The sequence below is a fragment of the Neovison vison genome, chromosome 1, assembly GCF_020171115.1.
Source record: "Neovison vison isolate M4711 chromosome 1, ASM_NN_V1, whole genome shotgun sequence".
In the NCBI taxonomy this organism is placed as follows: Eukaryota; Metazoa; Chordata; class Mammalia; order Carnivora; family Mustelidae; genus Neogale; species Neogale vison.
In genome coordinates, this window is record NC_058091.1 from 111,745,289 (window position 1) to 111,768,795 (window position 23,507).

The window sequence follows — 23,507 nt, forward strand, 5'->3', positions numbered from 1 at the left end:
AAGTCTGAAATTTTTGGCTGTATGGCCAAAAAAAAAAAAAAAAAAAAAATGTGTATTGTGTCACTTTGTAAAGAAAATCATTAAAAAGAATTCCAATCAGGATTAGGGAGTAACTAGGAACTCAAGCCTCCAAACCACATTTAAACTGAAATACATGCCATCTGAAGTTATCTGCGGCACACAGTATGTTCCAGTAAACTAACGGCCCTAAGAAATACTTGACCTGCGTATCCACCCTTAGCAAGGACACGTGAACAAAGGCAGCATTCCTCAGCGCTCCTCCAGCATACACATCGGTGCACTCGGACAGTTGCAAGGCTGACTTAAGTGATCGCTTGAATCACCAGTGAAATGCAAGAATTTGGATGCTTGCCCCTACCGTACTGAATTGTGAATGTTTGTACTCCACCTCCTAAAATACAACAAGGGTATGTTACAATATCTGACATTTAGTTTGCCTTAACCATTCACTCTGCAATAAAAGTTGATCAATAGTCAGCCTCATTTTCCCTACTTCCTGCCCAGATCAATACACATGTCTCCTTTAAAGAAAGGAGAATGCACACAGAAGTTGATCCCATGGTTTAACTTACCTCAACCTAAAAGAAAGAACCTATCACCCACTTCGATGCCATTGATTTTGTTTCTTTGTGCTCTTGTGACTAAATAAATTACAGTGCTTCCACTTTGTAAGTAAACTTTTTATCATTGATTAGTCCTCAGGGTCTAATTGACTTACATTTACTAAAAGACCCAATATATTGATTTTCAGAATGTGTAAACTACAAGACCAGAAAATGATGTACACGGGTATAACTTTTATTAAGTATACAGACTATTAAATTATATATTCATTCCAGTGTTACAGCTCCCCAAAGGAACTCCCAGGTTCAGATCTCCGCAACAGGAAATACATGAAAAGACCACCAATTATATTTCTGTTTTTAATAAAGGTTTTAAAAATTTGTTCTGTGGATGTGAGCTAGGATTGTTTATAAAAACAGCTGCTGTTTTTGTATGAATTGTTGATGGTGTGCCCCTAACGTACCTTCAACAACAGTGCAAGCATTTCCCATCCGATCATAGTGTGGTATGTGCTTACTTACCTCCCCAGTTTTATTCCACTCCTTTAACTGACATTGGACTTCCTACCTCACTCCCAGCCTAGAAAAAAACCAGAAAGAGGAAGCGACTTTGCCTGACACTTTCAGGGCAAGAAAATTAGTGAATGAGATGGGCCTTTCTGTGTTTATGTTTACAGTTCTCCCCCCCCAAAATGTTGAAAGATTAACGCAATACTTTGTCAGTAGCAACAAGTCTTAATGTGTATTATTATACTACCAATATGATAATAAAATAATTAGTAACAGTGAAGTACAGTGACCATATTTTAAAAACATGCACGGAGGGGTACCTGGGTGGCTCAACTGGTTAAGCATCTAACTCTTGATTTCAGCTCAGGTCATGATCTCAGGGTCCTGCGACCAAGACCTGCATCAGACTCCAGACCCCACCTTTGGATTCTCTCTCCTCCCTCTGCCCTCCCCTCCCCACCCCTGTTCCCATGCTTTCTCTAAAATAAAAATAAAAATAAAACACGCTCAGAAATGCTTCTCATTCAAAATATATGCGTTCAATACCTAGGCTTACATCCTTCTATTAGAAAAGGAGAAAGATTTAAAAAGGGAGTTTATAAAAAATAACTAACTGCCCTTTAAATGATATTAGGTACACAGTCACCTAGAGATGTTAGCACGATCTTACTTTTCTAACTCTTGTGATTGAAATTGAGCTAGTGGTCAGCTTGGGAAAGTTAACACTCAATGCCATAGTGAAGATGGATCAGCAAGGGATATTTATTTTAGTTTACTTAAAAAATAGCTTTACCATCCATAGGGATGCAAAGAGCTAGTTGATGTGCTTTATACTATACACAGGATTACGGTATGGCTTCGGGTAGTGCTTTTCACACTGTAGTGAGCATAAGAGTGACCTGAGATGGTTTGAAAGGGCAGATTCATGACTTCCTGGCCCAGAGATACTAAACCGGTAAGTCGAGGATGAAGCTTCAGAACGTGCATTTGTAACACCCAATCCTACCCTCAGGTTACTCCTATGAAATTATTCAGACCGTTCTTCAAGAAACACCAATTTAAGATGACAAATGCAGGTTTTATTGCATCCAAAACCATAGACTCGTCAGATAAAACGCCAATCTTAGACCATCTTTCAGATGCTTTATGTTACTTGGCTACAGTATCGAGGTAGACAGCATTTAAAGGACTGCCTCTAAGTTAATGTTCATTCCTTGCAGGCACTATTTTCTCCTGCTGGTCATTAAAATTTGGCCTGTGGGTTTTAGATTTCATTGATGTTTAAAGGTCAGGTGGGCTTGAAATTATTTTTTAATTTTTACTGTCTTTAAAATTGCCGTTTAATATTGTCTCATCTAAAAGCAGAAAAAGGCATCACAGTATTTATGGTCTGTTTCTCTTTGGTTTCCAGGGAAGACGAGGAAAAACAGGTCCTCCAGGAAAACCGGGTCCCCCAGGACCACCCGTGAGTAAACAGTATGATGACTGTCCTTTAGGAGAGCCCTGCTTTCTTCCTGTGTATTTATTTATCTATGGATTATTTTGCCCCCCCCCCGTAGCTAATTTCGATCTTTTCTACTATTTATTTATTTTTTTAAAAGATTTTATTTATTTATTTGACAGAGAGAGATTACAAGTAGCCAGAGAGGCAGGCAGAGAGAGAGAGAGGAGGAAGCAGGCTCCCTGCAGAGCAGAGAGCCCGATGCAGGACTCGATCCCAGGACCCTGAGATCAGACCTGAGCCGAAGGCAGCGGCTTAACCCACTGAGCCACCCAGGCGCCCCTTTTCTACTATTTAAAATGGTTATATTCCTGGGACGCCTGGGTGGCTCAGTCGGTTAAGCATTGGACTCTTGGTTTCAATTCAGATCATGATCTCAGGGTCATGAGATCAAACCCCCTGTTGGGCTTTGTGCTGGTCATGGAGCTGCTTGAGATTCACTTTCCTGCCCCCTCTCCACCCACTCATTTCTCCACCCACTCGCTTGATCTCACTCTCTCTCAAATAATTAAATATATTATTAAAAAAATAAAATAAAATGGTTATACTCCCTACACCTCCCACTACCACACAAACAACGAGGTAAGGGAAGCTAGTAGCTGTCTGCACATCGTATCCACCTCTTTTTTACGTAGACAGGAGCCACTGCACTGCCTACATGAGCACCCTAAGCCAAGTCTCCAAGTAGATGAATCCTGATCTGAACCCACCTGGCTCCTTCTCCTCAGTTTCTTAATGTCCAGGCTGGTAGCAAGTTAGATATCTTAGATATCTGGAGAAGCATGACCAATTTTCTTGATATAACTGTTCATTAGCAGAATTTTGTAGAATGCTATTGCTGGAGAGAGCGATAAAGATCTTCTAGCCAATTCGCTCATATTTTTCTTTACCCCAAGCCTCTAGAAAATGTATTCCTTTTCTTGTGGTTCTTCCAATCCTTCAGCCCATCAGACTCTGATTTGTGTCCAGGCTACCCTAATGGCACTTTTCTCTCTTTGGTGACCGGTAATCTCTGGGGTGTGAGATTCCCTGGGTCTGATCAAGCTTCATTTGATTTCACTGCTATGTAGGAATTTACAGGGGTGCCTGCTCTCTCCTTGAAACTCCTAGTTCTCTTGGTGTAGTGACACTGATGTGGTTTTTTTTCCTTCTACCTCTGGGGCCATCCTTTTTTGTCTCCATTAACAGTGTTCCCTCCTCTCCTATCTGTATGTTGCGTGCATTAAACATTTCCAGTTTTTTATTTCAACCCTGACATTCCTCCTGTGTTCCAGGCTCGTACATTCCCACTGCCTGCTCACTGTCTCCACTTATAGGTCTCCTACACATTATAAAAGTAGCATGTTCCCAAACTATACTCCAGAAATAATTCTAGATTTTTTTTTTCTCCCCCTCATCGTCCATTCCCAGACAGTTCCTAAATCGTGTCCATTCTACATCTGGATAGCTCACGAATCCATCTCCTCCTCTCTTTCCTCATTGCCATTGACTTTGCTTTGGCCCTTGTCAGTTTGTATCCATATTTTAGTAGCTGTCTCAGAGAGGGTCTCATTGCCTCTACCTTCTGCGATGGAGTAATATCTCCCAATGATAATTCAGACTGTGTGATCCTTTGGCTTGAAATTCTAATAGCTTCCTTCTCCTTCTATATCTGGATTCTACATCTTCTGTGTGTCATTCTGGGCCCTTCTTAGTTGGCCCTTGAGGTCTCTTTGCCCATCATCCTCTATGTTCTTCCTTTGCTTGTAACCTGTAGTGTCATCCTCACTTACTATCTCAAAAATGCCATGCTTTGCACATCTGGAGGCTTCAGTAAGCTTCCTCTGTCTTCAGGACTCATCTCAGCCTCAGCTTTCCTGCAGAGCCCTTGTCAGTGCTCTCAGTGCGTGAGGCGTCTTCGCCCACGATCCTTGCACTCATGTACCTCCTGCACTGAGGTAGCACATGGCACAGTGCTTCATGCTGTTGCTTTCTTTCTAGGTCGGCCTGTTGCACTGCAATTTTTTTGAACCTCTGTTTTAACACCATTGCCTAGCACAGTTTCTGTCCTGTAGCATGTGATTGTTAATTATTTAATGAATGAGTATACAAATGAATATATTCTGTAGATAAGAAAATGAAAACCAGAAGGGCACCTAGGTGGCTCAGTCATTAAGCAGCTGCCTTTGGCTCAGGTCATGATCCCAGGGTCCTGGGATCGAGCCCTGCCATCAGGCTCCCTTTTCAGCGGGAAGCCTGCTTCTCCCTCTCTCACTCCCCCTGCTTATGTTTCCTCTCTCGCTGTGTCTCTCTCTATCAAACAAATAAATACAATCTTAAAAAAAAAAAAAAAAGGTGAAAACCAGAAAGTGGCTTTTTAAAGACCAGAACCACCACTCACCACTACTAGAGGGCTCCAGACCTAGAACCTTGGGATTTTCTTAGGATGTGGTCATGGGTGGGTATCCGAAAAATGAACAAGGTTGCTTTCCTGTCATTGATTTCATTCCATCCACTTTCACCATTCAAGTGGATTGTTCTATTATCAATGTACTGGTGTCAATGGATAGTGATTATAAAAGCAAGTGGAGAAAAAAGAGGCATAACTCGGGAGCCTGGAAGCCATTCTTTACAGGAATTAGCTTTGTTGATTTTTATTCCAAATTTTCTAGCAAAACAGAGAATGTGTTGTAAGATTTGCAACAATTGTCTTCTGCTATAAAGAAGAAAAGCTGGTGAATGCGAACAGGCAAGATTAGACCTTCATATACTTTCTAAACATATGATACTGCTTTTAAAACTGGATAATTGTTGTCTCAAAGGAGGAATTTGAATGATGAAGGCTTTTGTGACAAGCCTGCCAAATGTCTAGGAAAGAAGATTACTCCGAGTCCTGGAATGAGTTCTCAGCTATAAATCAATGGAGTTTACTGAAGAATTTAGAAGATTAAGAAGAATGTGACTCTATGAAAAAATTTATAATATTCAATTCCACCGGTTCTAGTTTATTGCCAGGGCGTTTGGGGAAGAGAGGTACTTATTTTATTTCAAGTACTGGATTTAGAATTTCAACTCAGCTGTGGGTCTGATACAGTGTTTGTTAAATCTTGGGTACACAGTACTTAAAAGAATTGTGGGTTTTGTTATCTTCTGTAATATAACAATATACCGATTTTTATAAAATATTGTGAAAGAACCAACTACAAAAATAAGGGGAAAAAATCTATGAGAAAATAAAAGGTTTTTATTCATAGGTCAGCTTTTGTTTTAAAAGAAAATATCTTAAATAGCTCATTTTCTGTTTAAGAATCGTGGCTTTTGGAAATTCTTCATCTATTTGATTCTGGGCTAACTCCTCCAGGTGACTAAAATATCTTTTCTCGAATACAAGTATTATCAAAACTTTATACTGGGGTGTGGCTTTCATCCTGTTCTGGATTTTTTTGCAGTTGTTCAGATGACGGGTTGAATGGGCGACCTGTATACCTGCATGCTGCAAAAAATCTTGGGAGGAACCTGCTCATACTTACAGGACTTAGCCAAGGGCAGCATTGGAAGTGAAAGCCAACTAACATACTCCTGCATTTTTCTATGCTATCTTCATGTTTAATTTTTCTGAACATAGTGTATTTTAGCAAGAGGACTGTTGTTTCTCACATGGGTAGAAATAAACAGAGTTCTTCGAAAGCAGTCCTTTTAAGATCATATTAATTCCTATCTTAAGAAAATGAGCTGGTAAAAACACCAACCTGCTCCTAATTTACGTTGTTAAGCAATTTGACAAACATTTATTTAAGGCCTACCATGTATCTAGTACTCTGTTAGGAGTGGGGCTTACAAAAATCAGTAAGATATTGTCCTTGCCCTCTGGGGATTCAAGTTTAGTTTACAGAAGTATGAACAAAGGGAGAGGGAGAGAATTAGAAAACATAGTAGTCGAGATGGTTTCCTTCAGGAATTGACAACTGAAGCATAAAAACAGAGCGTTAAAAAAAAAGAAGGAATTCCTGCCAGTTACAACAACTTGAATGAACCTAGAGGACATTATGGTACGTGAAAAAAGCCAGTCACAGAAGGGCAAAGACTACTTGATGCCATTCATCAAAGATCTCTAAAATAGTCAAAGCCGGAGAAGCAGAGAACACAATAGTGGTTGCCTGCTGGGAGATAGGGGAAATAGGAGTTGTTATTCAATGGATTTAAAATTTCAGTGATGCAAGATGAAGACCTTCTAGAGATCTGCCATACCACATTGTGCCTGTAGAGTATCATGCACAATATCGTGCATATTGAAGTTTGTTAAGAGTATAGCTCTCATTTAGGTGTTCTCATCACAACACAAAACAAAAATAAACACCTAAGGGGCTCAAGGAAACTCCGGGAAATGTTGCATATGTCAGTTACCTAGATTGTGATGAGAGTATCACAGATGTTTTCGTACGTCCAAACTCATCAAATTGTACACATTACACATGTTCAGTTGTTTGTACGTCAATTATACCTCAATAAAACTGTTGAAAAAAGAGTTGAAAGGAGCTGTGCAGTAAAACAAATAGAGGGGAAGGAGAGAGCAAACTGAGTATCACCAACAGAGGAAAGCAGCCTGAGCAAATACAGATCACTGTGGCCCCGGGGAGTAGGGAAGGGCAGGCAGCCCACGCAGTTCTGAGACAAAAAGCTTGAGGCCAGCATTAACATCGAGCCCTACCAGGGTCCTTGTGAACCTCATATGAAGCCCTACATCTCAGGTTAAGCTACCAAAATTCGAGGAGAGTCCTACATAGGGAGTCTCATGGCCAGATTTCATTGATTCGTCCCTCTAGTGATGGCCATGGTGGAGTTGGATTGTCGAGCGTAGGCAAGCTTCACTGTGGCTATCGTAGTAGTTACTACTTTTTAAATTATCAGTAGAGCATTTTTTATCTCTTTCGGATGTCCCATGGAGCTATTTGTATTTTATGACGATTTAAATGTAGCTTCAGAGATATCCGGATTTATTTATGGACATATTTAGATCAAAATGTTGTTTTTCGCTTGTTTGTCTTTTTCAACATTGTACCCTGTGTGAAAGGAGCCGTACTTCACAGGAGGAAGGAAGGTAACGAGAGAGATGGAAAGGTTGGTCAAGGTGAAAATCTTCCTAATTCAGATTTAAAGATGGTGTACGACTCACCCTAGTGGCTTGCCTGTGAGATTCCTAAAGCACTTGTTGGAATGTCTTACAATAGTATGAATTAATTTTAAAATATTAATTTTATTTCTCTTATCAAACAGTAATCAAATAATATGTAATATCCCTCAAGTAAGTGAATAGTATGTAATTTTAGGATATATGTTTGAGCAATTAGCTTTTAGAAAAATTAGGGAGAAAAAACTCTATTCTGATTAGTGTGATTGTCTAAAAAGCACCAAGATGAATTCTTTGATAACAAGCATACTTTGCTCAGTTTCTTCAAGAAAATATTATTCCCTTTGGTGTTTCAGGGATGTTCCATAAATCAAAGGTAGTGTTGTTATTTAAAGGAACATCAATGAAGATTTTTAAAAATAGAACTGAAAGAAATCTCTAATGGCCTGAAGCAACTCAAATAATTAAAACACTTTAACCGATCCTTCTACTTGCGATTTTTTGTTCTGAAATTAAATTTGTATTTTCTCACTCTTAAACATTTGTTCCAAAAAGGTACATTTTTTACAAAGAGTAATTTCCCACTACTTCCCACTTAGTATTTAAAAGACAACCTTTTTTTCCCCCTTACAGAGCATATTTCTTAGAGGGAAAAAATTCTAATAATGCAGTATTTACTAAAAGCAGAACTGCTATTGAACTGCTATTACTAAATTATCTTTATGAATTATGTCTTTATGAATTAGTGTTTCATCAAAGTCATATATATTGCTCCAATTTAGTTTCCATATTTACTTTTTAAAAGATTTTATTTACTTAGTGGGAGAGAGAGAGAGAGGACTGGCAGAGAAAGAGGGAGAGAGAGAATCTCAAGCTGACTCTGCATTGGATGTGGAGCCTAATGCGGGGCTTGATCTTATAACTCTGAGATCATGACCTGCACAAAACTGAAGAATCAGATGCTTAACCAACTGAGCCATCCAGGCACCCCTATTTCCCCATATTTAATAGCAATTTTTACTCTGAGGAAGATTCAGTTGAAATTTACATACATGTATCCTCCTTAAAATAAGATTATTCCTAATCAAAATACTTGTAGTTAAGGAGCAATTAAACTGGTTAACAGAGCTAGCCACAACTTTTTATGATAAACATTTTTTTTCAAAGATTTTTATTTATTTATTTGACAGGCAGAGATCACAAGTAGGCAGAGAGGCAGGCACAGAGAAGGGGAAGCAGGTTCCCTCCTGAGCAGGGAGCCCGATTCAGGGCTTGATCTCAGGACCCTGGGATCACAACCTGAGCTGAAGGCAGAGGCTTTAACCCACTGAGCCACCTAGGCGCCCCAGTAAACATATTTTTTAATAAAATATTAGTCCAATTTCCTGTTAACAGACAGAGCCTATACTACCTATACAAAGGAAAAAGTTCTCAAGTTCTCCCAAATAACTTCCACCATCTTGTTTTGAATGACTAACTCTTCATTGGTGGGAAACCATTATGTAGAGATATCTTAGACTGATATGACCTGCAAATACACTAGGCTGGAGAGCAGTTTTTCAGAGAAGCATGAGAACATTAAGTATCTCCCCAGGGAAGGAAATAATACTAACTCCTGAGGAAACAGGTTCCAAAGAAAGGGATGGATCAGGACAGTTTATTAGAGTACTTGCTCTGTATGAGGTGCTCCACGGCCAGTGCCTTATGCAATCCTCACCACTGTGGTGAGATGTAGAAGTGGTCCCATTTTATAATAGGATAAAGGTTGATTAGAAACATCTGGCCACGTGCCCAAGATGACACAAGTGTTAAGTGGGGGAACAAGAAGTGAAACCCAAGAGCTGATCTCTAAACCCACCTTTATTTCACTGGATCCCAGATGGGAAAGGCAAGCTTCTAGTTTGTAATTTCACTTGAATCAGCCTTATTTAAACATTAGACACTGAACGTGGTCTGATTTTCTCACGCGATCCATAGCACTGCCGTGTCTCAGGACAGCGGGATGATGGAAGAAGATTGTGAGGTACCCCGTCCTCCTCACTAGAATGTCCTCAGGCAGTTCACTTGGCATTTCCATGGCTCAGTTTCCTTTTCTATAAATTTGAAATGATAGTACCTGCCTCCATCAGATTCTCACAGTTGCTGGGAGGAATCAAAGCCATGTGTGAGAAGATCTTTCTTGTAAATGTGAAGCTCTGTGGAAGTGTAACTGAGATCCATTTATATTACTCTGACCATCCATTCACCCAGAGTATTGTAGATAGAAGAGATTGTCTTCAATCTCCTTTTTATAAAGTTCCCCAAATCCTGTTAACAAAAATGTGAACATCTTCCAATGACTTGCTAAAATGGAAAATCACGAGCTCTACATAAATATGGAAAGCTTAGTCTACATATGTAAATCTACTCATGAAGAGAGAGGAAGGTTACTCACAGTCAGGTAATAATAATGGGATCTGAGTATTCAGTGGTGTTTTTCCGTCTTCTGATTTACAGCCTCTTCCTGGCTTGTGGGACTTGTTCATCCACGATCTGAGCTGTTGCATTTTATTAGTTGTGATGTTCTGTAAGTCTCAATTACTATCCCTCACATTCTAATAAAAATTTCTCTTTTTCTTTAAAACCTTCCAGTTATCTGCATAGCATAAGCAATGGAAAATCGTGGCCTTGTGTTATGATAATGAGACTTGGAAAATCTCAAGACTTGAAATGCCTTAGTTTATTTCAAAGTGTTCTGGTTTTTAGTTCCTTTAGAAAAGAGAGGAAGGCAGCTGGAAATGAGGCGGAGCAGGAGGGAAAGCAGGAGAATTTAACTAATGAGCCATTAAAGGAAGTATGTATCAGCCCACCCATTTGACATTAACTTTACTTCTCATCCATCATCACTATAGAAGTGTTTATTAAAAACCATATTAACTTTAAAATGTGTTATTATTTCTTTCTGTTACAGGCAGGGCTCTTGATTCCCTTTCTTTCTTTTTTTTTTTCCCCCGGCATTGTTTTTGTGCATTGTTTCATTATTGCAGTATGAGAATTGAGCAGTGGGCTCAAATGTGTCACATTTCAGTGCCTGGCAATTTATGTTGAAAACAGAAATTTCAAGGCATTTGTAACGTGGGGCAGCAGCTCCCTCTACTGTTTCCACTGGACAAGCTCTAAACAAATTTCGTAGCCTTTGGAGGATGTCCAAGCTATGGATATATTCTGTGTATGAGGATTAATTATAAAGCTACATGATTTTCAAAATTGTTTTCAGGGGTGTTTTTTGCATTTTATGCTTATCCTATCCTTTAAATGCAAATGCTATTTCATCCACAGTCACTTTCAATATGAATTTGATATACTGTTGAAGTGCAAACCCTTAGCTCATGGATATCTAAAATGCCCATCTATTGTAAAATGCTGATAAAACACTACAGTGATCGTTTTGTGGGAGCTGATTCCAGTGCAATTTATGCTTCTTTTCTAAAACCACAATATGATTTAAAACAAATACAAGCGTGTTATTTCTGTTTTTGTTTTAACCTCGGTGTAAAAGAACTTCTTTTACCTTGAAAGCATGAGTCATTGCACAGTTTGAAAGTTATGTTTGTACTGCCTTCTACACAGTTAAAAGAGTAATCTAGGGTGTAATGTTGAATTCGTTTATTCAACAAGTAGTTACTGAGCATCTATCATGTGTGAGTCACTATTACAAACATTGAGCATACAGTAGTTTCAAAGAACTGCATAGCGACAAACCAGGCTATAGACAAGGTCTCTTCCTTAAGTAACTTACACTCAGTTGTGTGTTGAGGGTAGCAGTGGTTAGTAAGAAACAATTTCAGTTTAGTAGGAGGTGATGGAGGGGAACTAACTGGGCAATGTAAGAGGGATTTGGAAGAGCTGTTACTCTAATTAAAATGGTCCAGGTGGCATCTTTGAGCATTTAGATGACATTACTTGAGAAGAAGCTAGCCCATGAGGGTCAGAGCGAGATCTTTCCAACCAGAGAGACCAGGATATGCAAATGACCTGAGGTGGGAAAGAGCTTGATGTATCTAATGAGCATAAAGGATCTAGGAGAAAAAAGGGGGGGGGCAGGAAAAAAAGATGCCTCCTTTCTGGTAGTTCTTGGGTTGGGTCAGATGATTAATCATAGCCATGGAGATAATATGCCCTCAAAATACCATAGACCTCATGGATTTCTGTGCTGTATCCTATTATCCGTGCATTTAGATCTTCCATTTCCAGCTTTATTGGCTATGAACTGAGAACTCAGGGTGCAAAGTTAATTGTTTTCAGTGTAAAGCAAGGCTCACCTCTAAAACAAGTTAATACCCCAAATTCATTTTGGACTACTGAATAAAGTGGATGACAAGGAATATCTGATTTTTAACATTTAATTTCTAGTTAAAGCACTCTGAATGTAACTATATACATTTTGAGGTTCTTCATGGCTAAATGGGAATCCAGTTCTCATTCTTAACCTCCCTTTTAGAAACCTTGAACTGATCAGGGCTTTATCATGTTTCTCAGTTTTCCTTTCAGCAAAAAACCCTCAGTCTCTTTGGTCTATTAAATGACTAAAGGCCATGTACTATAATGATAATCTCCTCAGAGAAAATGAACCTAACCATTTATTTCAGTCAATGGGAATAGTAATTTCCCTTCTTAATAAAAATAAGATGACTTCCTCAGATTTAAAAATAAAGACACATAAGACCTATAAAATGGAGACAGACATGGCCAGTTAATCATTTTTATTACCACTTGTTCCCCCCACTCAGGTCATGGTCCTAGACAAAACAGCTGTTGCCACATTGCTGAAATTCCATGGTCACCTTGTGTGGCCAGAGAATGCATAGACTTGCGTGTGAAGCAGCTGGGGGTTTCAGGTTGAGAATTTGAAAACTAGCACTTGGGTTCAATTCCCCAATTACTTCTCTTTTTCTGTCTCTATGAACAGCAGCAGGAAGACATTATTAGCCACTTTCGGACTTCCTAAGTTTTTTGCTAATAGCAGCCATAATCTGGAGGAAAAGGATTTTATCTTCTTAGAGCCACCGACTCTTCATCTTGGATTACGTTATTGAAACCAACTATTAGGACTTCTGAATTGACAAGCATTGTGTATCGCGGTCATGGAACAAGATATTTGATATCCTTGATATCTGATCATTAAATTTGCTATTAGTTGGGCCAGAGCATGGATTAAGCACTATTTCTTTGTAGTGGATAGACATTAAGGTTTTAATGAACCTGACTGGCCTTTGAGAGATCTTCAGAAAGAGAGACTTGTTTCCGAGATAATCTTACAATTTGTGTTTGATGAGATCATTTCCAAAAAGTATTTCCATACAGTATTTAATTTGACCTCAGTATGACTTTGTCAGGTAGGCAAGAAAAGATTATCTCTGCTTTAACAAGAACAAGGCTCTAGGCCTTCTAGGGAAGAAGACCAGGGAAGATCTAGGGAAGTAGGGTCTCACTGAACTCCATGCAGTCGGTTTTCTCTGCTCAGCCATTACCTAGTAGAAAACTGTTCGGCTCAAAGGTGACTGGAGAAAAAAACAAGTTTTCAGCAGTGGAATGGAAACATGGAAGGAAATATGGTAGAAAGTAGGACTGGAAGGGGCTCCAGCTCTATCTGTAATTTCATTAAAAAACAAAGAAATCCGAAGCAAATATGGCCAGTGGTTAGGATCTGACAACATTGGATTGTGGATTCATGAGAATTTATCGTTTTCTTCTCTATGCTTTTCAACGTGCTTAAAATACTCCAAATTACTTTAAGAAATAGGAAAACCATCCTCTGGGCTGGGTTAACATCAGGATAATATCACCAATAATTTCGCTGGCTTTGAGTGTCAGCATCTCCTCTTTGCCTGAAATCCTTTATAGGGAACTAAGTGTTTTAAACATAAAATCATTAAGTATTTTTTTTTTCTAGAACTTCACTGAGTGTGCCTTTTGTAACCTTGGGGTTCAGTTGAGCCAAAATCATCAGCTGCAGATGTATCATTCTTAAAACCTAAAGATCGTAGAGAAACCTTGATGTCAAACGATTGAGTTGACGTACAGAAAATAACCACGCCAAAGTAAAACCTACAGATTGTTCGTTTTGCTGTTTCCCAGAACTGTCCAGAATGTCCCCAACTATTCAGATTTTGCAGTTCTTGGCCTCTGTGTAACTTGGCAGCATATAAGCCAGTGCCATCAGCCTGGTTATCTTAAGTCCCAGCAGTTTGCCTTGGAAACCGCATCTTCTCCACACAGGCAGAGATGGTTGTCATCCTAACCAATGCTTTTAAAGAGAGTGAATGTTATCACTTAATTACATAAATGAAAACTCAGAGCACTGATAGGTGCAGGCTGCGTAAGTCAGCTTTCCTCCCGATTTGATTCCCGAGGTCACACGAGGGGGTGGAGGCACATTCATTCTCCAGGTATGGTTTTTGCTGGTGGTAAGCTTTGGCGGACGCCACCGGATACAAGTAATTTGTCTCGCACACCTCCGTTCTTACTAGTTTTCAAACCCCTGTGGTTTTTGTCACCTTGTACGGGGTCAGTGATGTTGTTACTGTGGGGTGGCAAGCCACTCTCGAGATTCCTGCTGCTCCTTGTACTGCAGGGAGCTGACAAATGATATTTTTCCTTTTGCAGGACAAACTGGGGAGAGAGAAGTATGAAACATTTTATGGATGGTTAAGCAGAATAGCAGTGTTGGGGGAGGAATCATTATTTTTCTAGCCATCGTGCCATGGAAATCAGTCAAAAATGTCCCACGCTATCAATAATGCAGTGGGCTTTAATACCAATTAGATTGATTTGTTTCACGGTGTCAGGAAAAAAAAATAAGCTCTTTTGAAAATGATTTTTGTCTCCCTTGGAAAATAAAGTGTTAAAAAAAAGTATGAGCTTCATAGCATAATTTAGAAAATCTGCTTTTATGAAATGGGTTAATTATACCCATTGAATGCATTCACTGTCACAGTCTCATCCTCCCACTCCTGTTCCAAAATGACAAGGAAAACCAGGGACTGTGCAATTTTGGAAAACAATCAGGTCACATATTGAGTATTTTGCTTATTCATACAACCATAAACTGCCTATGCTTGAGTTCCCTCAATTACACAGCTCAGTATGCAGGCCAGAAGAGACAAGCCCAGCTCAAGTGAGCGCTTCCCGGAAAACACAGAGGAATGAGTTTGAAAAATGTCCAAAGTGGCAGATGTGAAAAATTCTCATTCAAGATCCAGAAGCTGCTTTTGCTGCAATTCCTCACCTGTTAATCGCACTGCTTCTGAACTTCTGAACCAGGGATGCTGGCAATATCTTAGATTGAGACACTAAGGAGCTATTGATCTTTCAAAGGATGGTGTAGGTATATGCCACTCTGGGGGGCGGGGACTGGCTCCGGCAGGAGAAGATGGATCACATGGCTTCCAGTGGGGCTCAGAATTTCCAGAGAATCACCAAGAATGAACGTGTGGCTGCTGGCTTCTAACAAAAGTACTACTTTCATTCGAGGATGTCCCCAAAAGATGTCTTTGATGAATGCTTAAACCAGGGTATTGTTGGATCCCTTAAATGCTTCAGATTTCAGGAATTCTAATACACAAATCTCTCTTCCACAACAAATACAATGGCACTATTGTAGTCTTCTTTGAAGGGTATTTGGTTTTCTCTACTAAGTGTGACAACTTTCCCATGACTGTTCCTCACTGCAATTTCACGCTCATAGAATTTCAGCCTATCAACATCATCTCCAAGCAATAATACTCTCTTGGTCAGCTCGTCTTTTTCCACCAACTATGACTCTTTTTATTTCTCCTTTTCTTCTACTATCGCATAAATACGAGGCCTCATTTGGTGTTACTTGAATTCCTAAAGTTACTTAAGATGATTACCATTGCTTGCTTGCTTGCCTTCTTTCTTCAGAAATCTCCCTCTCCTGATCTCTCTCTAATCTAAGCCCTCCATGATTTTAACAGTTCTTGTGTCTGTATGTGCTTCCTCTCTCTTCTCCTTACCCTTTTTCCGCTCTGGCCACTTTCCTCTTGATCTCTTCTTGTCATCCAAATCTTTGAAGATGTGTGTCTATGCTACATTGGAGAACTGTCTTTGCTTGGCCCTTACTGATTCCGTATCTCATTAAGGGATTTTGTGATCCTTTATCATTGAATTCCTTACTTGAATCTTAAAACCAGCTTTAAGATAATGGACATTTTATTTTCCTATCTGGCCACCCTCTCACTGTGAAGCAGATAAAGGAAAGTGTCAAAATATCAAAGCTACGAGGTCAGGCTGACTTAGGTTGGAATCTGGCTCTTACCCACCAAGGTGTGTGACCTTGAGTAAGATAGTTAACCTTTTGTTATATGTAAAATAAGGATAATGCTTACTTCGCTAGGTTGTTGGAGAGTAAATTGCAATAATACATGTCCCTGCCACACATTTATTAGTTTCAACGCCTAACATTTGTATTTATTAATATTACTGTCATTATTTCATTTTATCATTCTCTGCCACCTGCTTATTATTTTCATCTTTCTTTCCCTGGATTTTATCCAGGGTCTACCATTTCTGAAACGAAAATGTTGATACTTTGCCTGCTTCGTACATTATCACCTTCATGTAAATTTTTCTTCTTTCTGCTTCGCTCCTCTCCTGTTCTTCTCTATTCGAGTCTCTACAGAGTAAACTTCATCTAAGAATGTTAACCTATATATATAATATATATATTATAACCTATATATAATAACCTATTATATATAATATATATTATAACCTATAATGTTAAGTATATTCTTTGACATATTAATCATCCAAAAAAAAAAACCTCAGTAGATACAATTTTCAGTGTGGATGAAAAAGTCTATTTAAGGATGAGGGCACTTTGTGTTGCCTGATTTTGTCTTTACATATTGGCCAGATAAATGAAATATGTCTGGATTCGCTTGAAACCTGACTTGCCCTGAGCTTATTCTCTCTGAGTCCTCGTCTCCTAAAACCAAAGTTAATCTTAAGACTTAGCACCAAAGAAGCGATGTCATTCCACAGAACCTGGTGCCAGAAAGCAAGATCCCTGGGCTGATGGTGGTACAAGTAAGGAATCAGCCCCCAGGGTCTTCATCTTCCTTTTTCTGTACCCCTTTCTCTTTGGGTGCTATCTTCTCCTGTCCCTACTCCATGCCTTTCACTCTTCTCTTTCTCTGTCCCGTTTAAGATGGTCTCAGGAAATATTTAATAAATGACTCATAAGAATATATTAGAATGGAACAACTCTTAGACTTGGTTCTACCATTTGCTTATTTTGTGATTTAGGGTAAAATCTCTCCATTCTTCCATGTTAGACGAAGACTATAATAATACCCACTTTAGTTATTATAAGAACCAAATAAGATAACATCTTTTGAAATCACATTACCCTGACATCCAAGAAAATACATGAAAACAAATTTAGGATTATCCAGAGTTGTATAAATATGAAACATTAGTATTACACATCCCAGGAACATTTGCATTTGAGCTGGTGACAAAACCCAAAAAATAAATCAAACTTTCTCTATGAAGTTTTAGGAATCAACCAGAAAGTGGGTGAGATATTCTCAAGAATAAGAGCTCCTTTCCAGGAATCTTAAATATTACCTACTACATACTACCTGGCCACATTCCCATTGTAATCCCAAAAAGGAGAGTTTAAGAAATCTGTGTTGAAATATATACATATTTCACTTAGCATAATCCCCTCCATTTACTCTATGTTGACTAACTGAACATAATACAAAAATAAAAAGAAATAAAAAGAAATGTAAACATAGTACAAACACTCAGTGAATCTTCTCTTGGCTTCAGAAATCATTATTGTGCAGTTTGAATGTTTTCAGAAATTTTGAGGGGTTGGGGGGTAGGAGTCACTAAAAATGTATAGCAGAAGCATTTTCAGAAAAATAGTCCACTATAAAATTATAACTGTCTAACTTACATAATTAAATCTTGAGAAACAAAAAAAATTCATTTAGAGAGAATATTTAAGATAAATAAGAGGTTCTGTGTTTACAAGAAAGAGGAATTGATTTCCCAAATATTTTCTATCTAAAGACTATTACTGATTTTTCTCTCAGAGTTAAAATACTACTTTCTATGTTGTAATTCTGGCCAAAATACATCCATAAGCTCTTTCCTTCTTAACTAGAGCTCACTGCAGCTTTGTTTGCAATTACTTAGCCAGATTCTTAGATTACGCTAAATCTGTTGGCCCTATCTTCTTTGAGTTTGGAAGCAGCAAGACTTATCTAGGTTTGGTACCATTGATAACTGAATCCAAAACCAGCAAGCAAAAAGTTGGCTTTCCCCTCATATTTTTTCTTGGAGAAACAATAATTCTAATGAATTCAGCAAACCTTGTGGAGATAGGAGAGATACTATGTACCACATCCCAAGTTATGATAAGAAAAACAGATTGATATTCCTTGTTTCATTCCAACAGGAAAGCAGGTGTACACAGCCCCCATAATCAGTGTAAATGGGCTTTATATATACTAAGTTATATATAATATTATACATGTAAATATATGAGAGAAAACATTAGCTTTTCCAGTGATTGCTGTATATTCAAATATGCTTCATCTTACCATTCCTGTGAATGAGTTTAGGCTTCCTTGTGATTTTTTTTTTTTAATACCAAGCAAGAATAATTACAGTTCTCTGCCTTTCTACCAGCCATTAGAAATGGAAAATATTTCTTAAAAATTAGCCCAAATGACTTTCCAATAACAAGCTTTCTATCTGTTCTTATTGCAAAGAATTTTTTTTTTTTTGAACATGTTTTGAAGATCGTTGATTAGCACAGCTTTCCTCACAGAGGTTTTGGTATTTCGAAGGTTGTAACTGAAATTAATTGGAAACCCACAGGGCCAGAAGGCAGTTGGTATAAAACCTGAAAATATGTATTTGTGAATCATGAAAGGAGCCCCTAATAAGAGATTGAACAGCTATGGGGCATGGAAATAAGGGGCACCCAGATGGTTCAAGAAGGCTTAGTCAGCAGTGATGAAAAACTCAAGGATGCTTTTAGAGAAAAGGAAAAAAGGGAAATGGTTCAGGAAGGAGGATCGGAGAGGAGGCAGAGTAACTGTGGAGCCATGGAGATTTCGATTCAGAAAACTAGGGGGTGATAAAGCCAAATCAAAAGGTCTTAGCCCTGACTTACATAGAAAGCTTACGCCAAAGACTGGGGAAAGGGGAAAAAAAGAAAAAAAAAGGCAAAAGTAGAATTCTTTGAGCTCTGTGTACTGCATGAATTGAAAAGTAAAAGTACAGCCAAGACTGGGTCTGAAGAGTGTAAGTTTTTAATACGGAAAACTCTGGCCATCTTTTAAACTTGGGGAATCTGTAGGAATGGAGTGGAGTGGAAATCTGCTAAGGTGAAGATAATGCAAACAGTTCATTATTTTCACACTATGCATTTGATGAGGCTGGTCTCAGACATCACGCTACTTCTCTATTTTCTACTTCTAACAAGATTTTAGTAAAAACAAACAAACAAACAAAAACTTTTAAATGCTATAAACTGTTGCTGAGAGTATATGCTCCCAAATTGAATTAATTTGGGATTGAATTAATTTGGCATTAATTCACTTCATCACACCAGGTAGGGTTCTGTGCCGTAGGAAACAACTTCAGGATCTCTACCCAGACTAGGTTTATAGACCTCCCAGATAATTACACAGGAGCCCAGTTGTGTTCTGAACAGGTGTGTCTCCCTGGAGTTCATGTGCATTTTAAAGATGCTCTGTAACTGGGTTCTCATCACATTAACCATGATATCCTATGTCTCCCAACCCAGTACAGGTGGAGTAGAGCTGAGCTGCATTAAAGATAGACAGACATTGTATAGCCATGATTTCTGTATAGCTATGTATAGGTCACTATCATGAGCAAGGCAATGGACATTTTTTTTTTCTTTCCACAATCCTTCAACTGGCTTTCCCAGTGGACTGGCTGCGAGCATTTGCAGAGGCTGACGGTGCCTCCCTCGCTAGTCTTCGTTCTCCACTTGGCCTTGGTTACCTAAGCACCTCCTTAATGAGTCTTGCTAAATGCAGACCTCAGAGAAACTGACCTTTCAAGTGTCCTGGAGCATCGACTAACACCATGCGGTGCCAGCAGACCTGTCACTTACCACAAGTCTTTAACTTCCCCTTTCTCAGAGTTGGTTGATAGTCTGTAAGACTGACAGCTCTTACTAAACTTGGAAACAAATGACTCATTGGATCTTTTCCAGCCATACATTGTACCAGAATAGAAAAGAGGAAAACAGCACATCTCTTGGAGAAGTGACTCTAGGACAGCCAACTCTAAGACCCCAGGGTCTATCTGGGTCTTTCGGCAGTCAAGAGTTGCTCTGGGCATTTATATGCATAGTGTTTCTCTCACCTTCACTCTCCCCACATTGATTGAGGTGGGGTTTTTCTGCCAGTTACAGAGCAACCCAGGGACCCTCTGGCTGCAAGGCAGAGGTAGACTGCCCAAGGGCTCTCCACTGGTGTCTTCTTTCAGTCACTGCATGGTTTCTTTAGCCCTCGGGGAGAATTTGTGTAAAGGACTGCCTTCAGGGTAGATGTTTAGCTGTAAATCTCTGTTACATTACACCTAGAATCTGTGATACCCAGAGCATCCTACTGACTAAAAGAACAAGAAAGAAAATGCCATCATAAATGCTCAGCGGTAGATTGGGTAATAGAGTCTAAGACTTCACATCGACCCCATTTGGAGCAATACATTGTGGATACATTTTATGGCAAGAATAGAATATATGGAAATGTGGAAGTAACTTCTATTAATCTTGTATATATCTGAATCATTCTGTTCAAACTTTTCTATTGGCCAGGGACTCTGTTCAGTGAGCTGTGTCTGCTCTTGTTTTTGGAAGGAGAAGCAGCACTGAACCCTCCTACCCTAGCCCCCAGGTGTATGCTCCACAGCAAGGTCAGGATCCTGGGCGAGGAATATGTTCCAGGTTTCTGTGATTCAGCTATACACTGTGAGCAGATAACTAGTCTGTTAAGGAGCAGACCTAATTCTCACCCAATTTTTTCCCTCCCATTATTTTTACTATTCTCCTCCAGGCTGTTACCTGTTATGTGCCAGGTAACCCCCACCACACTGCTCACTCTCCTGTTTATCTTTCCATACTGCCTTTCAGAACCCCCTCAAAGGCTCCCACGTTTTCTCTGACCACCTGCTGTCCACCCACTGCCTGCAAACAAAGAGAAGATGCATTTTGAGTATAGCTGTGGGTTGGGAGGAATTGGGGGAATATTTAGGCATAATATCCCTATCATGGGTTGTAAGAATGTGTGAAGATAGGTGGGATGTGCAATGAATTGTTTGGGGGGCCTCCTTCATCTACGTGGTGGAACTACATCTAAAGGCCAGTAGCTTGTACTTTCCCCTCCTGCAGCAATCACGGTGCTGCCTCCTTAGAAGTGCTATTTCTGTTGATTTTTTTTTTTTTAATTTCAGTATGTTAAGTAGAACATGGGAGATACTCTCTAGGGCACAGTCAACATGATTAAAAAATGACTACAAAATAATTCTAGGCTGTGAGTGTGCTTTTAAGTTAAGATAGGAGAGCAGATGAGAACTGAGTTTAGGTCCAGGCTGCCTGTGTTAAATATTAGTCCTGCCACTTCCCAGAGGCGTGACCCTGGGCCAGTTAACAATTTCTAACCCTCATTTCCTATATCTTTGACTAGGAAATAATGATGGTATATACTGCTCAGTGTCACTGTAGGGATTAAATGAGTTAATCCACAGAAGATCTCTGGCATAATGCCTGGCACACAATAAGTACACTATAAATATTTGCTATTCTTATTTGATTGATTCTTCTGCTCTATTTGAGAGATTGTATCATTCTGCTATATTTGGGAACCCTCATTATTAAAAATTTCAATGAGGATGAATGTGTATGAAGCTAAATTTATCCACCACATCACTATTCTTTGATCTCACTGGCCTTATTATGAACACATATTCACCATTCACCAAATGCCTGCTGTGCATATACCCATAAGCCACCTGTTGATGCTATTACAATACAATACCTAAAATTTCTCCCTGCCCCATAATATAGCTGCAGAAAGATCAGTGCACAAGCAATCTCAGTCTTCCTGAGTTTTTAGTTTGCATCTTCTGGGCTAGAAACGTTTTGCAACAACTCCCAACCCAATGATTGCTTTCCTCATTACTTCATCTAACTGACCTAGAATACACAACGCTGGCTGATAGAAAAAGAACAGGAAAAAAATATAGTGCCTTGAGAATTCTTTTCTGACATTAGCTCTGTTTTTATTTCAGCAAGGTAACAGCATCGTTTGTCTTTCCAATCATACTCGGCTCCGTTACTCATGAAGCCTATTATTTTCTCAGGAGTTATATCAAACTGCTTCCAGACATCGTCATTACATCATTGTGTCCTCTGTACTTAGCGGCACAATGCAAAGGTCTCACATTAGAAAAGACCTTCAGACACAAGCCATTCGTAAGAAATACCAGTGATAAATGTTAACCGGCATTAATTTTTTCAGTGTACTTAAGGTGTTTCTCCTATCAGTGAGTATAGCTAGTAATTGTTCCTTAAAATTTTCTTCCCTTTTCAAAGTTTTTATTCCCTTGCAAAGGAAATAATTTTTATATAACAGTGATGTTTGATTTGCTCAATCATAGTCTTTCTTTGTGTTATCTTTTGAGGTAGAATGTAAAGAACTTTGCCTCTGTAATATTTTTCCTCCTCTGAGGAGTTTTTGAGGTCTCGATGAAATATGCAGTCTCTTTTCTGACATTGCTGACTCTCTCTTGGCTTGAACTGCTTGATTTAAAATAATGCTAAGCTTTGTATTTTCTTGTGGCCCTCTCCCCAAAATGTAATCCCTGAAAACTCAGAAACTCTTCTCTTCTTCTCAATCTGGAAGATTTAGGGACAAACGAATGTCTTCTTCCCTGTCTACCCAAAGCTCAGCATAGCTCTTAGGGAACACACCATGTCAACAGAAGTCTTTGAGGATCTGAATGTCTTAAATCTGAGGTTTTTGAACAGATCTCTTTTTCTGGCCTGAAGTTCCATATGCAGCCATTTTCACTCAGCCAGTTCAAAAGAATAAAGCAATAGAAAAAAATATTTTTTCCATATTTTCTCACTTAATAACACATGGGCACACATTTCTATAATATATTGATCAAAGCCCTATGAGAAGTGTCAAAAATAAACTGAATCTACAGCCTCTTCCCTGGAGGAGTTTTACAGGTACAATATTTTTTAATAAAGAATATGCTGATGGCTGACCTTCTGGTGAAATGCTACACGTTCCCACTAAGGACCTCTCTTTGGATTCATGCAGGATTTTACCTACAAGTACCTTTTGGAGCCTGATAAGTTATTGCTTCCTCTAATTCTCTATCACTTAGAATATTTGACTAAAGATATGCTTCCTTTTTCTTAACTGGAAGATTTCAAGAATTCTCAGATACATTATTTAAATTCGTATTGTTTTGGCAAATGTTTACACCTCTCTCCTTGATTTATTTCAAATACAGGGACCTCCTGGTATACAAGGAGTACAACAGACTCTTGGAAATTATAACAAGGTATGTCTTCCCTTCTTCACATCGTACATACACAAACATTTTATGTAATCATATTTTTGAAAAAAAAAAGTTATTAATTCCTAATCGCTCAGACTCTGAAACATAACATGTTTCAAAAACATGTTATCACTGAAAGTATGTTTCCAAAAAATGTGGTTTGCTCAGCATC

The 23,507-nt window shown here is 38.9% G+C and overlaps 1 protein-coding gene across 1 annotated transcript in view; it reads left to right on the forward strand.

Annotated features, from left to right (window-relative positions):
* COL19A1 (collagen type XIX alpha 1 chain) overlaps nt 1-23,507 on the forward strand; it is a 325,236-nt gene that overhangs the window by 216,108 nt on the left and 85,621 nt on the right. The window contains exons 16-17 of the mRNA XM_044253886.1: nt 2,506-2,559; nt 23,288-23,338. Of these exons, the coding sequence (XP_044109821.1) occupies nt 2,506-2,559; nt 23,288-23,338 (105 nt within the window). The remainder of the gene's footprint in view (nt 1-2,505; nt 2,560-23,287; nt 23,339-23,507) is intronic.